We start from the raw sequence: 19,918 nt of genomic DNA, 5'->3' as shown, positions 1-19,918 counted from the left end.
CCAGACTTCATAGAAACATCAAATCCTAGTTGATGGAAATTTCTAACAGACTGAAACCCTGTCTCTGCCACACCAATCTCTATCCTCCAAAGGCAATTTGATTCAACAAATGTTCTATGTCTTCAGAAAGCATCCAACAAAGATAATTTGGTTCCTAAAGATTTCCACCATTTTCTAGAGCATGTGCTTTTTTTCTCCTTTCAATCCGTAAAAACACCAGTGTTTAAATATATTTAGAAAAATCTTTCTCCACCAAGACTTTTTAACCAGTGTGACAACTTCTATCAATCAAAACCTGTCTACAATGTCTCTTTGCCTCTCAATAAATTCCAAACCAATTTTTTTCTTAATGTAGAGATGAAAAGATAAACAATGCTGTCTGTTTGTGTTAAGGAAACACTTTGAAAAATTGCTCTGACTTAAACCGTACTGCCCTAAAATTTAGGTGTTAGACCAGTTTTGGACCAGTTAACAAACCTTGTTAACTGGTCCAAAGAATGGAGCACGAGTTTTAATGCATCAAAATGTAGAGTGATGAGGGTGTCCAGGAAACGTAAACCAGGATCGGCAAAGTATTCTATGCTTGGCGAAACCTTACAGGAAAAGTCACTGAAGACAAATATCTCGGTGTCTTTATACAAAACAACCTGAAGTGGGATAAGCAGTCACATTATGCTGCAAACAAAGCCATGAAGATGCTCAACTTCGTCCAGAGAAACTGCCACCATTGTTCAAATTTTTTTTTTTTTTAAATTTGTCCCAAACAATAGTCCAACCGCACTTGGAGTATACCTACACTGCTTGGAACCCCAGTACCAAGAAAAATAAAGATGTTCTTCAAAATGTTCAACGAAGAGCAGCCCATGTGTACGGCGACTTCAGACAACAATCCAGTGTAACCAAAATGCTCACCGACTTAAACTGGGACTCCCTTGAAAGCAGACGCTCAGATTGACTACCCTTCACAAGATCATCAACAAGGACATCGACCTCGATGCTGACTCATACATCAAAGAGAAAACAAGATCCAAAAGAAGCCACAACAGGCAACTTGTATTTCAACAACACACATCTACTCCCTACTTCTTCAGTCTGAAGATGGGTCTCGACCCGAAACGTCACCCATTCCTTCTCTCTTGAGATGCTGCCTGACCTGCTGAGTTACTCCAGCATTTTGTGATATTTGTACCAGCATCTGCAGTTATTTTCCTATACTCCCTACATCCAGTCAATTTTCCCTGGCGCAATTTCCCTCTGGAATGCCCTCCCACAATCCTGTTGACATGCCCACCTACACCACCTTCAAGACCTCTATCCAGGCCCACAGAGGGCACAGCCCGCACTAGACCAGACCCGCTCTCGTCAACTTCCAGTATAATCCCTGGTGGACTCTTCAGGTACAAGATATAAGATACAAGGAGTATTTTTCTATCCATAGTTTTGAGAGCGATAAATTGATTTTTCCCAGTAGGAAACAGTAATGACCATTTTCATGTTTTCAGAAATTCAAATGGACATTTATGGATTTAATTTATCCCTGTATGCGATATGTAATTTCCATATCAGTCCTGTACAGGATAACAACATTCCACATATAATACTTCTCCTGGAACAACACAACATGAAATCAAAAAAAATATGTGCCGGGAGCATCTATCATTGGGCATTCTTGAGGCAAACTGATCACTGCAATCAAGCATTGTGTGCTGCCACAGCAAGACAGGCCCCACACTTATCTCTGACTTTTAGGCATGCCCAGCTCTCCAAAACATTTTGAAAAGAGGACTTTAATCACATTACAATACATCCATTCAGCAATATAGGCACTGCAATATTGTACGATTCTTCAGATTCAAGGTGTCTGTAATGATAGCCCAGGAAATACAAAAGTGCCTGAAGTAGCCTATTCTCCAAATTAGGTTATTGGCTGTGGTTCCAGCACAGCCAAAAGGCCCTTGGGATGCAAAAAAATGCCAATATAAACAAAAATAGAATATGTTAACTATTCCAAGCAACTCAGTGACCAGTTCTAGACAGAAAGCTAATTCTGCAGTGATTGGTCTCAGTGTCAGAGAATCACACAATAGAGAAAAGGTCCAACATATTCACACTGTCCATTGCACCCATCCATAATAATCCCATTTATCCATAATTTTTTTGCCTTGAGGATTCAAGTACTTCATGCCTCATCAGAACTGGAAAAAAGGGGAACAGCATTTGAAGGGAAATGGGCTAAAGGATAGGATGGAAGCAAAATAAAATGAAAATTCTAATTAAATTAAAATTAAAATAGAAATTGATAAAATGTTCAGTGAAAACAAATATAAAACCACAGGAAATTAGAGATTCAAATGTTAACAGCAACATAGAAATAGTGTCCCCAAGGGCAGAAGCATCTGAGAGCTGGTGTGAAAAGTTGTAGACAAACAGGATAAGATGACAAAGTGGAATAGAAGCAAGGAGTACAAGTTGAAAATAAACAGGATGACACCAAGCGCGCAGAGGCAGGATTAAGAGTCTGTTAAACCCTCTATATTTGGATGAACATTATAACGTGTCAGGAAAATAATTTTACATGCACAATAAAGTATTTCATACTATGTCAAGAGGTGGGGAGGGGGACAGGAGTGGGAAGAAATATATAGCGAGATGGTTTCTCCATGCTACACGCCTATCTTAGTAAGCTGATTATATACTGGAACTAACAAGTCATAAAATACTCTGCAACCCAGGATCTCTACATCCTGTCAACTAGAGATATCACTCATATTTATTTATTTATTTCATATTTCAGATACAGCGCGGAAACAGGCCTTTTCGGCCCACCAAGTCTGCGCCGCCCAGCGATCCCCGCACATTAACACTATCTTACACACACTAGGGACAATTTTTACATTTACCCAGTCAATTAACCTACATACCAGTACGTCTTTGGAGTGTGGGAGGAAACCGAAGATCTCGGAGAAAACCCACGCAGGTCACGGGGAGAACGTACAAACTCCTTACAGTACAGTACCCGTAGTCAGGATCGAACCTGAGTCTCAGGCGCTGCATTCGCTGTAAAGCAGCAACTCTACCGTTGCGCCACCGTGCCGCCCTCGGCGACCAGAACCATGGGAAATAAGCCAACCAAAGGAGGGCTTTAGCAATGACAGTGAAGCACAAAAATGGTTTCAAATGGTTGTCATATCTTCAATTAATAAACTACAAAATGAAGACCCTTCTTCAAAACCAGGAAAGAATGCAAAAGTAACTCAGTGGAACAGGCAGCATCAGCAACCTGTAAGAGTGGAGGGGCTGGACAAAGTTGGTGAGTGATAGGTGGATAGAGGTGGCCTTTTGAAAGGCAGGTGGTTGGACAAAGGCCAAAAACAAGACAAAAGGTGCAAGATAAGGATGGACAAGGTACAAATTGTGAAGTCAAAGGTGGAGGGGGAGAATAAGTGCGAGTCCAGGTGGGGCATAGGGAAGGCCATCTCTGGCCTTTGTCCGACTATCTGCCTTTAAAAAACCTCACCTGCATCCGTCTGAAGGGTTTCGACCCGAACAATCACCCATTCCTCTCCAGAGATGCTGCCCGTCCCACTGAGTTACTCCAGCATTTTGTGCCTATCCACTTATCATTCACCAGGCTTTGTCCTGCCCTTACTCTCTTCCAGCTTTCTTCTGTCACATCTTAATGTCTGAGGAAGGATCGGTGGCGCAGCGGTAGAGTTGCTGCTTTACAGCGAATGCAGCGCCGGAGACTCAGGTTCGATCCTGACTACGGGTGCTGCACTGTGAGGAGTTTGTACGTTCTCCCCGTGACCTGCGTGGGTTTTCTCCGAGATCTTCGGTTTCTTCCCACACTCCAGACGTACAGGTATGTAGGTTAATTGGCTGGGTAAATGTAAAAAATTGTCCCTAGTGGGTGTAGGATAGTGTTAATGTACGGGGATCGCTGGGCGGCACGGACTTGGTGGGCCGAAAAGGCCTGTTTCCGTGCTGTATATATATGATATGATATGATCCCAATCTGCAAATATGCAACCGAATCCACTGAATTACTCCAGCATGGTGCGTCTTTTTTCGTAAACTAGCATTTGCAGTTCCTTATGTCTGTAGGGTAGAAAGCAATTTAGTTTTAAGTTGCAAAGAGCATGGAGGAGGGGGAAGGAATAAGATAAAGGGAATATCTGATAGGGAGAGGTGATATTTCAATGTTTCCTATGGCAATAAGCTGTTGATGAAGCCATCTGGTTGATAGGGCAACAATGGTGATAAGTGAAGAGAGGAAGGGAGAGAGTGAGAAAAAAAGATAGAAAAAGAACATACAACAAAAAGCCATATAAATGCTCTGAAATCAGGAGAAGTAGGAATTGCCCAACAGGTCAAGGCGTACTAGTGGAGAAAAGCTAAATTAATATTATGGAAGAATGACCCACAGCAGAAATGGCCAATTCTGATATAGACAAGGCAAGCTAAGTGAAGCTGTAGAAATTGATATTTGGTGTGGAACACTGTGACCAGCACAGACAATAGACAATACACAATAGATGGAAGATGAGTTGTTATTCTCAAGCTTCCATTGGGTCTTGTGAAACACTGCACACAATGAGGTTAGAATATGAAAAGAGAATTAAAATTCCTTCAACCTGAACTCTGTTAATAAAACAAAAAGGGGGTAGGTTAGGAGCCCCAATCTTGCTCCACCATTCAACAAGAGTTGAGAAAGTTCTGCATCTCATGCAATGTTGTACCTAATTTCCACATTTCTTCATCCCCTTGTTGTTTAAAATCCAACCTCAGTCTTCAACATGCTCACTGTCTGAGCAGTTGTAAGGAATTCCAAAGATCCACAGAGCAAACACAAAATTCGCATCCACTGGAGGGGATTGTTCATCCATGTGAAGACCCATGCACTGTAACTACACATCCCTCCTCTTCTTTTTTCCATTAACCCCACCATAGCTCTCCCAAATCTCATTAAAAGAGCTGAACTTCTTCCCATGACTCATCATGCAACTAATGCAGCAGCTGTCTGGAAGGCTTTAGCACCTGTAAAATATGCACGCCAGGTGGCAGATCAAGGAAAGAAACCCCACAATTATAGTTTCTTGGAATTTGGTGGTATAACCAGCAATCACTTCTGTGGCAACATAAGACATTAAATGGAGATTGAGATATGGGCAGGTAAATTGATCTAGTCAAAAGCAGAGGTCATAAACAATCATGTAGTGGTTGATACTGCTCCCTGTATTTCACTTGGAGTTGTTGTATGCTAAAGAACATTTCTATCAAATCTTTATCACAACTATGCTGCATCTCACTTCCAACAAACCTTCTGTTGGACTTATAATCATTACTGTCCAATTGTTGCGACAGCTCCAGAATCCAAGGAATTTGGTTAAAAAAATCACTGTTGCACTGCTGCCACTCTATCCTGTCAATGCTTTCTACTACCATTGGGAAGAAGGTACGGGAGCTTGAAAACTGTGACCTCCAGGTTCAAGAATAGTTTCTCCTAGCTACCAGCAGGGTCTTGAACACTGCACAACATTAACCTCTGCAACTATGATCTGTTATGGACTTAGTTTTGGTTGCACTACAGACTTCTGCTTTGCACTATTATGGTTTGGTTACCAAGTATTTCTGGTTATTAACTTATTGCTTTATTAATTATTGTATATTTATTGTGTGCTATTGCATTAATGGCTCTGTTAAGCTGCAGCAAGTAAGAATTTCATTATTCCGTTGCCGTTACATATGATAATGAAATACTCTTGACTTCTTTGCTGCATCCACCATCTCTCTAGCCTTATTTTTCAGAACCTTTAGATTCAAGCTTTCAGGTTGAGGAGATGAAAGAACATAATTTTCTCCTAGTTCCTCCAGTATACTTTCAAATACTTTCCAATATCCTCATTATTCTTAGATTCATGGCTTCCTGATATTTTTCGTACATTGAAGACAGATACAAAATAGTTGTTTGTTGTTTAAGCCATTTCATTATTTCTGTGTAATTTATTGGTTCTTTGCCTCAAAGGGACACAGATTTATTTGTGCTACATTATTCCTTTTTATATTGTTGCAGAGTCTTATTTCTTAGCAGATATGTACACTATAAATTTAATTTATTGGTTGTCATGTGACCTTTGAAAGGTTGTTGGTGCATTAAGAAAGATTCAGAGTATCTAGGATCTAAAGTTATGAAGAATCACAGGCCTATTATTAAAAAAAAACTGAATTCATAATAGAGACTACAATGTCACTATTGTAGAAAATAGACAAAAAAATTAGAGTCAGGATAAAGTACTGAACTTTAAATTCATCGGTTTCATTGTGTGAATGCTCGGTTTTGTAATTTGTATATCTTCACCTTAGTACATCCTCAAACATCCATCATTCTACGATTCAACCACACTTGTGGATAAGCAAATTGCTTACAGACTTTATTTGCCAGTGCAGAAACAAATTCCATATGTTGCAATTCGTGGCCAAACATGTTTCTGCTCGCTGCACACAGTTGTTCACTTTCTTCCAAATTATTTCTGATTTGATTCACAACGAAGGTCCAGAACTATCACACCCTAACTCGCCAACCCCTCCTCCTTTTCTCACCATCCCACTACATTCTTCATCTTTCTTTATAGTTCTCCACTTCTTTTTCAATGGTCAATTTCTTTTTATTGTTTGTTCAGTCTCCACGATGAAATGTAGAATATCACCACCTAAATTTCACTGCTTAAAATGAACTACCAATTAATACATTCAACTGAATTATCCCATCAATGTTTCAACATAGCTGTTATAATTATATATGATTATTCAGATTATGCAGATTATTCTCAATCTTTACAGATTATGTTTTAAAACGTAATTTATAATCAGAGACAGAGCTCTGCAATGATCATGTAATTCATTGCATTTGTGGTTTAATATGTTAGGTGATTAGTATAACTCATTTGTTCTGTACGAATTCCCAAAGTTTACATTTCCTGTTCATTCCAACATGATTCATATGAAACATGGATAAGTACTGAACAAAACAAACTGGGAGAAGACCAAATGAACTGAATTTATGGTGACTGAGCAATAGTTTCCATTTTTTGTTTTGTTTTGCTCCTTATCCCTGAATGCAAGAACCATTCTGGTTAACAAGGACATTGGAGCTGAGCTAAAAAAGAACAGGCATTTCCATTAGATAAATAGCAAGCCTAATTTTTTCCACAGTCACATTGTTAACGTTATTTATTTTACTCAAGTTGGCCAGGGTTCAATTGCAAGCATTGATATATGGCAAATTTGAAATAAAACAGGACAACATTTGGAATTTTCCATCATTTTTTCATTCACTCTTCAAAAGATTGAAAGACAAGAAATTGTGTTAATTTACACCAAAATTAAACTCATTGTTATTTGCATTTATAAATTTCAGAAATATCCATTGTTAATATTTATAAATGCAATGACATGTTACTTTTTTTAAAGTGTCTAAATATGTATATATACTTATATTTATATAACATTTAAATATATTATTTTAAATGCAGGTTAGTTAATATCAGTTTGGTGTGACAGTACTGATGGATATAAGAGTACTTTATTCCAATTGTTAATTACATTGTCTTAAATAGGACAAAATTTTGAACTTACACCAAAATACTTTTATTTGCCATGGCATATTAAATTACTGACATTCTGAACATTGCAGGTATAATAGTTCACATTAAACCCTTGAAAACAAATGTTTCAGATCTAAACAGTACTGTTAAAATTTTCTTATAAACTGGTCCATAAAATTCAGATTTAAATTCATCCTTTGATTTCATAAGTACACTCCACATATAGTACTAAAATACCAAAGTAATTAATGTTTCAGGTTCATCGCTTAAACTACACAATTTAAACTCGGAGTTGAAGTACAAGTGATCTCAGCCAACTTAAAAGGGGATAAAAACAGTCTCATTCCTGCTGTTCATAATTTAGCAATCCTACTGGCAAAATGGATTTGTACTTTCTCTCCACAGCTAACTAAGTTTCTGTCACTTATGCCTGGCAGCTTCCAAGGGGGTTATTCAAACACCAGCCATGACTTCCAAAATAAATCTAGACCTGTCTGGTCTTGTATCAATAAACTTGGTCAGTTCTTGTAACCGTAACTTAATTGTGAGAATTACTTTGGAACTGAAGTATTTAGAAAGGTGTGACAGCACTATTTGTAGAAAGAGCGAGAATCCATTAATTATTTTATTGCACGTGTTACACAATGATGCAGAAATAATTTTACTTCAAACTAACCCAATGCAATGAGTGTAAAGATTTGTACTGTGGTATTTCTTATATCTGTCAAAATTCAGCATTCTCTACCCTGACACTATGATTTGAAAGAATCCAAAGACCTTGGTGCAACAATCAGCATGTTAAGTACACAAATAATCTATTTCAGAAGTTGACTCTCTGTGACATCTCAGGACCATGCAAGAAGGTATTTCATTAGGTCAAGAAAATAGCCAAGACCAATTGTCATTACAGAACTGTGCAAAACAAGAACAGATCTCTCAGCCCACAATGTCTGTCCCAACCATGATAAATTAAATTAATTGCATCTACCTACACATGATCTACATTCCTCTATTCATATTCATTTGCTTGTTCAAATGCCTCTTCAATCTCACAATTGTATCTGCTTCCCTTGCTCCCACTGGCAGTGTTGCAGGCACCTTCCACTTGTAAAAAGCTTACCTTATATATCTTCTCTAAATACATCCCCCTCTCACCTGAAAACTAAGCTCTCTAGTAATTGACATTTCCACCCAGAAATAGATTCAGACTATCTTGGTCTTTCCTAATTTTGTATACTTCGATCATGTCTCTTTTAGGTCTTCGACATTCCAGAGAAACAATCCAAGTTTATCCAACCTCTCATAGCTATTAATTTCTAATCCAAGCAGCGCCCAGTGAACAAACCTCTTCTGACTCCTCTCCTAAACCACCTGATCCTTCCTGCAATGTGCTGACCAGAACAGCATGCAATGCTCCAAATGTGGCCTAAACAAAGCTTTATACAGGTGCCTACCGAGAATGTTTTTACAAGCCAGAAATTTTCATTGTAATTTACTATTTCACATTGATATTGAAATGCATTGAAATTAAACAACATTATAGATCCAATTTTCAGATTGATTTTTAAAAATAACATGGTCAGTTATTTGTTACCTTCTGAAATGCATTTCTCCCTTTCCCATGGATTCCCACTGCCCCCAAGTGGGTATCAAGCTTTCAATCTTACAGGAATAGGAAACGAAATGCACCAAGGCATCACAAAAAAGGAAAAAAAATACAGGTCATAGATACAAAACATCTACATATGGGAATGTTAGAAGAATTGTTGGGAGCTGGGAAAAAACTATTTTTTCTCAGTGAAGATGCACGAGGTCATCGGCCATGGCACCTTATTCCGACTCTAATCAATCCAAAGACTAAGCACTTTGAACTTATTTGAGTAGGAAAATAACTGCAGATGCTGGTTCAAATTGAAGGTAGACACAAAATGCTGGAGTAACTCAGTGGGTTAGGCAGCATCTCAGGAGAGAAGGAATGGGTGATGTTTCGGGTTGAGACCTTTCTTCAGACTGATGTCATGGGAGGGGGCGGGACAAAGATAGGACGTAGTAGGAGACAGGAAGACAGTGGAAGAACTGGGAAGGGGAGGGGAACTATCTGAAGTTGGAGAAGTCAATGTTCATACCACTCGGGTGTAAACTGCCCAAGCAAAATACGAGATGCTGTTCCTCCAATTTGCGCTGGGCCTCACTATGACAATGGAGGAGGCCCATGACAGAAAGGTCATACTGGGAGTGGGAGGGAGAGTTGAAATGCTGAGCCACTGGGAGATCAGGTTGGTTAAGACAGACTGAGCGAAGGTGTTGAGCGAAACGATCGCCGAGCCTGCGTTTGGTCTCACCGATGTAAAGAAATTGACATCTGGAACAGCAGATACAATAGATGAGGTTGGAGGAGGTGCAGGTGAACCTCGGTAAGGAAAGACAGTTTGGGTCCTTGGATGGAGTCGAGGGGGGAGGTAAAGGGACAGGTGTTGCACCTCCTGCGGTTGCAGGGGAAGGTATCTGGGGAGGGGGTGGTTTGGGTGGGAAGGGACGAGTGGATCAGGGAGTTACGGAGGGAACAGTTTCTGCGGAAAGCAGAAAGGGGTGGAGATGGGAAGATGTGGCCAGTAGTGGGATCCCGTTGGAGGTGACAGAAATGTTGGAGGATTTTTTTTGTCTGGGTTGGGTCCAAACTGGGAGGTCTGGAACCAGAGCTGGAAACCACAAGGTAGAAGATGGAGGCGCAGGCAAGTCCCGAGAAAACAGACATGGCTGTGGTAGCGATCCTGGGACAAAACGTGGTCGTAGAGTTGGAGGGCAGGAGGAATCGCAGAGGGGAAGCAGTGAGAGACCATGTTGCTAAACTCTCGTCGAAGAGAGGAGAACTTCTTCAAAGTAGACATACCTTGAGGAGAACTTATTTGAAGCAATTTGAAGATTTGAACTTATTTACTGAACTCAAAAGAAATGATCAGTTGAAACCAGCATTGCCAGAATCCTGCTCAGGCACAGGTTCATACCATCAGCAGGTAATGGATGTGAAAAACATTTGTGACAATATGTTGTGATACAGTGTGGAAATAGGCCCTTCGGCCCAACTTGCCCACACTGGCCAACATGTCCCAGCTACACTAGTCCCACCTACCTGTGCTTGGTCCATATCCCTCCAAACCAGTCCTATCCATGTACCTGTCTAATTGTTTCTTAAATGTAGGGATCTTATTTTAACCCAATATGACATGCAGCAAAACATTATTTCCATTTTATAATTGATAAAAACATACAACTTCTTCTTAATATAGTAATTTAGGAGAAAACACTTGCCCATCCTTCCGCCCTTTCAAACCTATGGGGCCAATTCTACGATTGTAGCCTGTGTCTTTTGCTGCGGCTGCAAAGCAGTAGATATACTTCTACAAATTGGATTTTATTCTTTTCCAGTGGGCTAAACCATCACTGAAATAAGCACTGGATCGCAATGTGCAGAAATAAGACCTCCTGAAGTATAACTCAGTTGAATACAGCTTTCCACCATTTGTTGCATACCAATATGATAAGGATATCGGTACACTTCCTGTGATGGCAACATAATGTTTCTACCATGCAGGGGTAAGGATCCAGGGTATAGGCAAAAAGCTCCCAGACATGATGCAAGACATGAACATTCCCATCAGTGACAAGGATACCACAGGAGGGAGGTCCAAAGAACCAAGAGACATCAGGAAGAAAACTAGGGCAAAAAGAGATACCTGGCTGGAGGTGGTTAAAGTCGCCTCCAAGTGAGACAATACCCACCCAATCAAGCAATGCACAAATAAATATCACGTCCTTATCAAGAGCAAAAACTTCAAGGTGACTTGCAGACCACTGAAAACAGTGATTGCGCCTACGTTAAGCTACTGAATCACTTAATGACTCCTTCTAATCAGTGGATCAGCAAAGCAGCATGTGAGAGATTATCAAAATGCTATACAGATCCACTTCCTCTGATTATTGATGTACTATCTTGTTAGCAACCAGAGCATAGACTGGATCATTTGTTTGCTCGGGGGACTATGATTTGTCAGATGGCAAGTATCTTATGACAAGTATCTATCTACAAAGGTGTGTGCTATATCTTTGGTAGTTGGAGGGTTGAAACAGCCACCAAAGAATAAAAGAAGGGACAGCATGCACAGCCTTAACATGGGAGGTTGCCAGATAAATAGGGTTAATGGTGTGTGAGGTTCCCCAAAAATAAGTCTGGAGCCAGTTTAAAAATTTAATTGAAAGAATGAATTTCAAGGATCAATTAATTGTAGAATAACTAAACCAGCATGAGGCAATGGACAGTACCCCGAGACAACCTTCCCTTGGCTTCATAAAGCACCAACCTAATTCATGCAGTGATCATCTGATGATAGCGAGATAAGAAACTCAAAGACACCTCCAATGGCATCCAAGATCACTACTTGGAACTGAATAGTTGCCTGCTACTACAGTTAATATACATAACTGGAAGCCAAGGTTAAAACAGCAAAATGCTCAGTTGAAAAGACTGAGGTCCTTGTATGAACAATCAATCCCTCAGTACCTGACTGGAGCAGCACAAATAACAAGACTGTTACACAATGAGCGAGGGGGAGAGGTTATAATAATGTGTCAACAATAATCCAACTGCAACATACCTTGGATAGATGAGATAAATTGGATTAGGTTTGGATTGTTGATATGGTACCATCTTGTAGGAGGAGAATAAAAGATGCAGGAGGGAGATGGGCCTCGAAAAAGATGTAGCTCATTATCAAACCTTGGACCAGCACAGGAACCTAGGATTGCAGAAGGACCCTACGGCCAATGCTTGCAAGAAAAATTCTGAGCCTGGTGCAAAACTGATCACCTTGTGTCACGACAGGGAGTGTATTGTGTAAAGGGCTCAAATGTTGTATTTTCAATTAAGAGTCCGAATAAAGCCAAGCCGCCAGTTGCCAGCAGTGCTATCTAAAACAAAAGCAAATTCAGTGCAAGACCTTCCCATGCAAACAATGTCGACCTCCTGCCTCTTCTGCTTTGCTGGGAAACAAGGATGTGGATACTGAACAAGGGGCTTCCCCTTGCAGCTACCTATATTTATCTAATCTTGCTGCTCTGAAGGCATTGACTCATGAACCTTTGGCTCTGGGTATCCTTGCTGCTCTTGCTTCCTGACCAGTTTCTGTCTTGCAAGGCAGTGGAGTATGCAGCATGTGATGACCAAGTCACACATGTGATCAGCTGGTACTACAATACACCACAGGACTGATAGATTATCATTTTCAGCAAATGAGTGGTGCATTCCATTGTTTTCCTTGCCATTTGAAGATTCTTTCTGTATACTTTTGTAATTGAAGAACACTGTTATTAACAGCAACAGGACTTAAGGGTAGTCTTTGTTTCTCAGAATCCATTCCCCAGGATAGTGGCAGTCACTGAAAATGTCCAACAGTGCAGGAAACCAGTTAGTTATCTACATTGACTGGAAACATGACATTGACCATTTGCAAATTCTTGAGACAATAGAAGCTTTTCCTATGCATGAAAACACAGGTTATTGAGTAAATACTTATGGGACAACGAATGCCTTCCATTGGTGGAAGCCTGCAATGCTGGCAGATCAGAGTGCTTGAAAAAACACTTGCTCCATCTCACTGAAATCAAAGGAGGTGGTTTTTTTCTGAGTGCAGAGTCTCAGTAACCTCTAAAGCAACAGTAAACAGTAAATTAGGAGACAAGACAGAGATCTGCTGCAGCAGCTTGGAGTATTCCTGTGGCGAGAAAGTTGTGAGTCAACATGCCCCTGGGCTTCATAGAGAGCAGTCCATGCACGAAAGCATGGCCAAAGGTCTCCCCACAACATTTCGTTCACATTGTTCAGCGATGACAGGTTTGGAAAACCTGACTCTGTGAACACATCGTTCATTGGTGAGATCCAGATATTCTGTGCAAGTAAGCCCTTTGCTGAAGGCATGGTTTTGCCTGCAGTTCAGAGGCCTCTGATTCATCACCCTGCACCCCACCTCCCCTCACATCCCACTCCACCACCTCATGGCCAATCATGGTCTTTCCAATATTCAGATACTGCTGTTGGTATCAACAGTATGGTATTTAAAGCACGTATCAGCAGCTGAATGCTGAAATAAACAATGCCTTCACTTTTAGCAGTCTTAATGCAGGGTTTCAACCTCCACAGATGCTACCTGACCTGCTGAGTTCCTCCAGCAGTTTGTTTATTACTTATAGCACATTCTGTACATTTAAGATTTTTGAGAAACCTGCACATCAGGTCACATGATGTTAGCAGCGTCTCTTTAAATAATGAGATTAAAAAAACAATGTGCTCTAGTTCTGCTGCAACTTGTCCAGATAGCCACAAATTGGCACTTTCCACTTCAATTTTTTTTGGTAAGGGTGGAAATGGGCAATACACAAATAACAGTGCCCTTTAATGAGCACCTGACACCAGAAAAGCATCAAATGTGCTTATATGAATCATGCATTGAAATACCTAGCCTAATTTCCCAACATTCATTTCATCTTGGGAACGATTATTGCATGATTTACTCTGGGTTAAGTTGAACATTATGTAATTTGCATGTGAAAAACAAATGTTAACCAATGCAATTTCAAGGTTACTATTTTTTTAAAGTGTTATGCATTTGGAACCCAAGCTTTGGAATAGGCAATAGTGGGAAAGGGTGGTAGACACATTTAGTTAAAGAAACACAATAACCTCCAAAGAACCATTACTGAAAGCATTAACAAGCCATAATATTTCACATGAAGAAATTGATGCAATGCAGTTCAAATCTTTGAAACCTCAAATCTTTACAATAGTCTCAGACAAAAGAGAACAGACATTCCAGATACATTGTAGAAACAAGGAACTGCAGATGTTGTTTTACTTAAAAAGACACAGTGCTGGAGTAACTCTGCAGATCAAGCGGCATCTCTGAAGATCATGGATAGGTAACATATTGGGTCAGGACCCTTCAGACTCTTCAGTCTTAAAAAGGGTCCTAGAAACATAGAAAATAGGTGCAGGAGGAGGCCATTCGGCCCTTTGAGCCAGCACTGCCATTCATTGTGACCATGGCTGATCATCTACAATCAGTAACCCGTGCCTGTTCTCCCCATATCCCTTGATTCCACTAGTCCCTAGAGCTCTAACTCTCTCTTAAATCCATCCAGTAATTTGGCCTCCATGGCCCTCTGTGGCAGAGAATTCCACAAATTCACAACTCTCTGGGTGAAAAAGTCATTTCTCACCTCAAGTTTAAATGGTCTCCCTCCCTGCTCTGACTAAGGATCTGAAAATTTAATTCAGTTTCTCGTGACTGAACAGCTGTTTTCAGCATTTTCATTTCAAATTCTCTCTCATTCTCTCTCTCTCTCTCTCATGACCTTACGATTCGCGTAACCGCCTCACAACACGTGTTGGATGTTGGTCAATAATTGCCAGTCAATCTCTTACTCTTCTTATCTGGTAGAGTGACATTGGACAATTTTCAAATCTATTAGGAAGATTCCAGAACACATAGCACTTTGGACGAATAATATCTTGGTATTGATTTGCTGTGCCATATGACCCCTTTCTTCATTTTATTATTTTACAATTCTTCAAACCAGATACTGTATTGAGGTGTGCTGATTAATGTTAATGATTTTAGTAGTGAATGCACTCATGGGACTTCAATCAAAAAGACACTATAACATGAAGTTTCAACTACAATGAATTTTTAATGTACCAGAAGTGCTTGTCTAAATACTTCTCAAAGGTTGAGAGAAGATTTGCCTCCTTTGCCCTTCATTCCAGATTTCAACAATTCTCCAAGTAAAAAAAAGGTTCCATACATTGCTTCCAAATTTTTTACTCACCTTGAATCTATGTCCTCAATGGTAGACAATTCTTACAGGGGAAAGTTCATAAGTTACAGGAGCAGAATTTGGCCATTCAATCTTTTCCTCTCAACCCTATTCTCCTGCCTTCTCCCCATACCCTCTGACACCCATATTAATCAAGAATCTGTCTGTCTCCACTTTAAAAATATCCAATGACTTAGCCTGAATTCCACACATTCTCACCCTCTGACTAAAGAAATTCCTCCTGATGTCCTTTACAAAGGTACGTCCTTTTATTCTGAAGCTGACTTCTGGTCCTAGACTCTCCAACTAATGGAAACATCCTCTCCATATCCACTCAATCCAGGCCTTTCACTATTCAGTAAGTTCCAGTGTGGTCCCTCCTCATCGTTCTAAACTCCAATGCCAGTACATCCCTCCTCAGATATGGCCCCCAAAGCTCCTCACAAGACTCCAAGTGCGGTCTAACCAGTGCCTCATAAAGCCTCACCATTGCATCCCTCTTTTTATATTTTAGTCCGCACAAAATAAATGTTAACATTACATTTGCCTTCCTTATTACTGACCAACATGCAAATTAACCTTTTAGGAATCCTGTACCAGCATTCCCAAGACCCTTTTCACCTGTGATATCTGAATCCTGTCCCCATCTAGAAAATAGTCTATGCCTTGATTCCCACTACCAAAGTGCATGACTGCATACTTTGCTATACTGTGTTCCATCTGCCACTCTTTTGCCCACTCTCCCAACCTGCCCAATTCCTTCTGCAGACTCCATGTTTCCTCTACAATACATGTCCCTCCATCTATCTTCATATCATTTGCAAATTGGCCACAAAACCTTCAATTCCCTCATCCAAATCACTGATATAGAACATGAAGAGTCGGGGGCCCCCCCAACGGCAACTGCCAAATCAAAAGGATAGTTGGAGGGGCAGGTAAGTCTGGATAAAGCAGGGAGTCTGCAGTCAGACTGGGACAGGGCTTGAACAAAACTCTGGATAGTCTGAGGAATGGAGATTAAAGCTCCCATCTCTTAATACTGAGTTGACAAGTCAGTTGGATGCTTGTGCCTGGTGGGGTGCTCATCCCATCGTATTCAATCAGCTATCACTGTCAGCTGGCACAAAAAGCTGCCATCACGCAAGGAAATATGATAACATTACATTGTGGTCTGTTTTCTAAGACGCACTTGCTCTCGTGGTCTGTTTTCTAAGGAATATATAAAAAACCAGAGCCATAAACTAAGTCATGGAAATTAAATAAAGTCAATGCAAAATAAGTTGATGTACAGGATATGTTATTGTTGTTATGTTAAAGTTGATGTACCAGCTCTTCAATTTTAAAACGTTTAAATTATAAGAATTTGCATGTACCGATGGTTTGCAAAAAATCAATTTTACTAAATAAATATCACTTCTTGAGATACGAATTAGGACCAAGGCTACTGCAACTTCAATAAACGAGGTATTGGTACACATAAATTATGACGACATCTCTTTCAAGAAAATAAATTTCAATAACCAAACATCCATGATACAACGTGTGTAGGAAAAGAACTGGAGATGCTGGTTTAAATCGAAGGTTAAATCAGACTGAAGAAGGGTCTCGACCCGAAACGTCACCCATTCCTGCTCTCCAGAGATGCTGCCTGGCCCGCTGAGTTACTCCAGCATTTTGTGTCTGTCCGTGTTACAACGTTGGTTTATTCACCAAGTAAAAATACTTGGTGAATGGAATACTTTCTGTGGCTCATCTCATAGATAAAACAATACGATCGCGAAGCAACAACACTTTTAGTCGGTTAACTGCAGAGGGCTTTGCACATTTATGGAAGAACGCTAGGTGGTTCAAAATAAAACAAACACTGGGAGTCTGGGAGATCGGTTTAAATTGATAAAAAATAAATTAGAACTGTACGCTGCTATTTAGTGTTGCAATCGCCAATGAAAAGTGGGGCCGGGAAAGGCACTAATTTATACTGATGGTACCTAATGTTTCAATTATTAATCCTTCTTCTTGGAAAGAAACTGAAAAAGGACGCTGTCTCATTAACTCTGTCGCCGGTGGATAATTGTTCCCCAACATTACAAGTCAGTTTGGAAAGTACGCCGCCTGTGAAAAATGATAGCGTATAATATTCCACGTTTAACACTTTAGGTGTACTATTTGGCTGGCAATTTGTTAACCGTGAAGCCTCTTTAAAAACATTAAAATCCTTAAACTACAACACGCACTTGCTCTCGTGAGCAATTCCCGATTTAAAAAAAAAATCTGGTCTGTAAACAACACTTTTAACCCTCCTCGCCAGAATGATTTCAGACCCACTAAATGCTCGTCTCATCTTACCTTGCGCAAGGGTCTGTAGCACGTGGATATGAAACAGCACAAATGTCCACAATCCCCCAAAACATCCAAACATATTAAAGTTTCTTCCCGCACAGGCAAATCCGAGTGTTTTTTTGAACTCTCCCGATTTCGGTTCCATGATCGGTGCATCCATCCCACCGTCACTTGGGATCCCAATCACCTGGTTATTGATTACTCCTCTCAAACAAGGCCCTTGCTTTATTTCCCTTTGGTTATTGATTGCACTGTCCGTACTCCCGTTTTCTTTGGCAATTCCCATACCCCGAGAACGGACTGAATCCGACCCCCGCTCATCGATCCCTCGTAGGTGAAAGGTCCCAACCGGACCTTGCACGAGTATGCTTTGGCATCGATCCTTTGAATGATTGAATACCGACGTCGCTGATCTTACAATTAGTTTATGGCCGGTAGCCTCGGAGTCTGGTGTCCTCTTCCAGTTCGAATTAGCGATCAGCTCTCCCGGGCCCGGGGTTTCAGCCCCTGATTTATCGATAACCTCTGGGCAATCACCGTCCACAACTAACACCGCGCTAACGCGATTATCGATCAGCTCACAACTCGCGTCTCCCATCATCTGTTGATATTCTCGATCAGTGCAGTCAGATCGCTCTCTTGCAATTGCTTATGCTTTGATATCAACTCTTTCAGTTGCCGATTTCCTCTCTCCCCCCACCCCCCCGGATGAAATGTTTTTTAAACATGAAATGAATGAACACGAGCTCCGATCCTGGCGATTTCTTTTGCGATGGTGAGAAGGATCGGGTTGGGTTTAATCTCTTGCCGCCTTTCCAGAATTAATCATTACCAGCTCCCCGGTCAGGGCTCGGGTCTGGCTCCAAAGTCCTGATGGTCTGGCCGGCACTCCTCCAGCCTCTCGGACGCTTTCACCCCACTCCCAGGGGGGGAAAGAGGTAGAAATGGACGCGTTTTCTTCCCAATCCTCGGCAATTTTTGTTCCTTTAATTCCACGGATCCGAAGCCGGGGAATTCCAGACAGTGATAATTAATCCCTTTGAACTTAACTCCCTCCTTTAACTCCTGGTTGATCATTAACTTCCAACCATCTGCTTATTTAAAAAAAAATAAACGTGTTTTATATTTCCGATGAAAGTTTACCGCAGTGAGGGAAGACTCTAATGGTTCACAGAAATCAGCTGAACCTTAAAAGTTTCAACTCCTAATTGGAGACATCCCAACTTTTTAACACCATCGAGCCTGCTGCTGACAAAGTTTGAGGTTTGTCAGTCAGTGCATGTGGGATTGTGTGTGTGTGTGTGAGTGTTCTCCACACAACTGCATCAAACATGCTTTTTTTAAAAAAAAAAGCTATAAAACAAAACTTTGAACCTCCGGAGATTATAAAACATCAGATTTTGCAGCTGCGCCGCTTCTTGTCGGTGAGCTCCCCCTCGGCGTCCACAGTGAAACGAGGGCGGTTGGTAACGGGAGTTTCGGACTTCTTTTTCCGCGCCGCTTTTCCTCTCGACGGACAACTCCGGCTCGCGCTGAGGGCAGCCCGAGCGCGCTCTCCATTGGGCGGCGCTGCTCGAACCCCGATTGGTCGCCGACCCACCACCGCCCCCGCCTGGGACAGTACCCAGCTCTGATTGGTCGGCCCGCTTTGCTTTCCCGCGCGCCAATTGGTCAGAATTGCGGCCCGTGTCTCCTGGTGGCGATTGGCTGGATGGGCGGCGATCCCGCGCTCTGATTGGTTATCGCCGCGGAAGGGTTGCTGCATTCCTATTCGTCGACAGGAATCTCGACGTTGATTGGTCCTCGTGAGACCATAGTCCTCAAAATTCAGTTGACCTGCTGCCAACGGAAGGGGGAAGACGAGGAACAACAACAACAACAAAAACAACAAAAACAACAAAAACAACAAAAACAACAACAACAAAAACAACAACAACAAAAAGCAGGGATACTGCAGAACATCATGGAAATACGCAGAGGTCAGGCAGTACTGTGGCGTATAAACAAAAAGTCAATGTCTTTGGCTTCTAATTAAGATGTGGTTGAATGGCCAAGAATGTTTTATTGTTATATGTCCCAGATAGAACAATCACATTATTACTTGCAGC

The 19,918-nt window shown here is 41.0% G+C and overlaps 1 protein-coding gene across 2 annotated transcripts in view; it reads right to left on the bottom strand.

Moving 5' to 3' along the window:
- sdk1a (sidekick cell adhesion molecule 1a) overlaps positions 1 to 18,946 on the bottom strand; it is a 505,919-nt gene extending 486,973 nt beyond the window's left edge. For both annotated transcript variants that reach the window (XM_078417620.1, XM_078417621.1), the window contains exon 1: positions 17,817 to 18,946. In XM_078417620.1, the coding sequence (XP_078273746.1) occupies positions 17,817 to 18,411 (595 nt within the window). In that variant the 5' untranslated portion in view covers positions 18,412 to 18,946. The remainder of the gene's footprint in view (positions 1 to 17,816) is intronic.
- Positions 18,947 to 19,918: the final 972 nt, after the last annotated feature.

The sequence above is a fragment of the Rhinoraja longicauda genome, chromosome 21, assembly GCF_053455715.1.
Source record: "Rhinoraja longicauda isolate Sanriku21f chromosome 21, sRhiLon1.1, whole genome shotgun sequence".
NCBI lineage: Eukaryota > Metazoa > Chordata > Chondrichthyes > Rajiformes > Arhynchobatidae > Rhinoraja > Rhinoraja longicauda.
The sequence above is the reverse complement of the archived record's forward strand: the minus strand, read 5'-3'. Positions and strand labels throughout refer to the sequence as shown.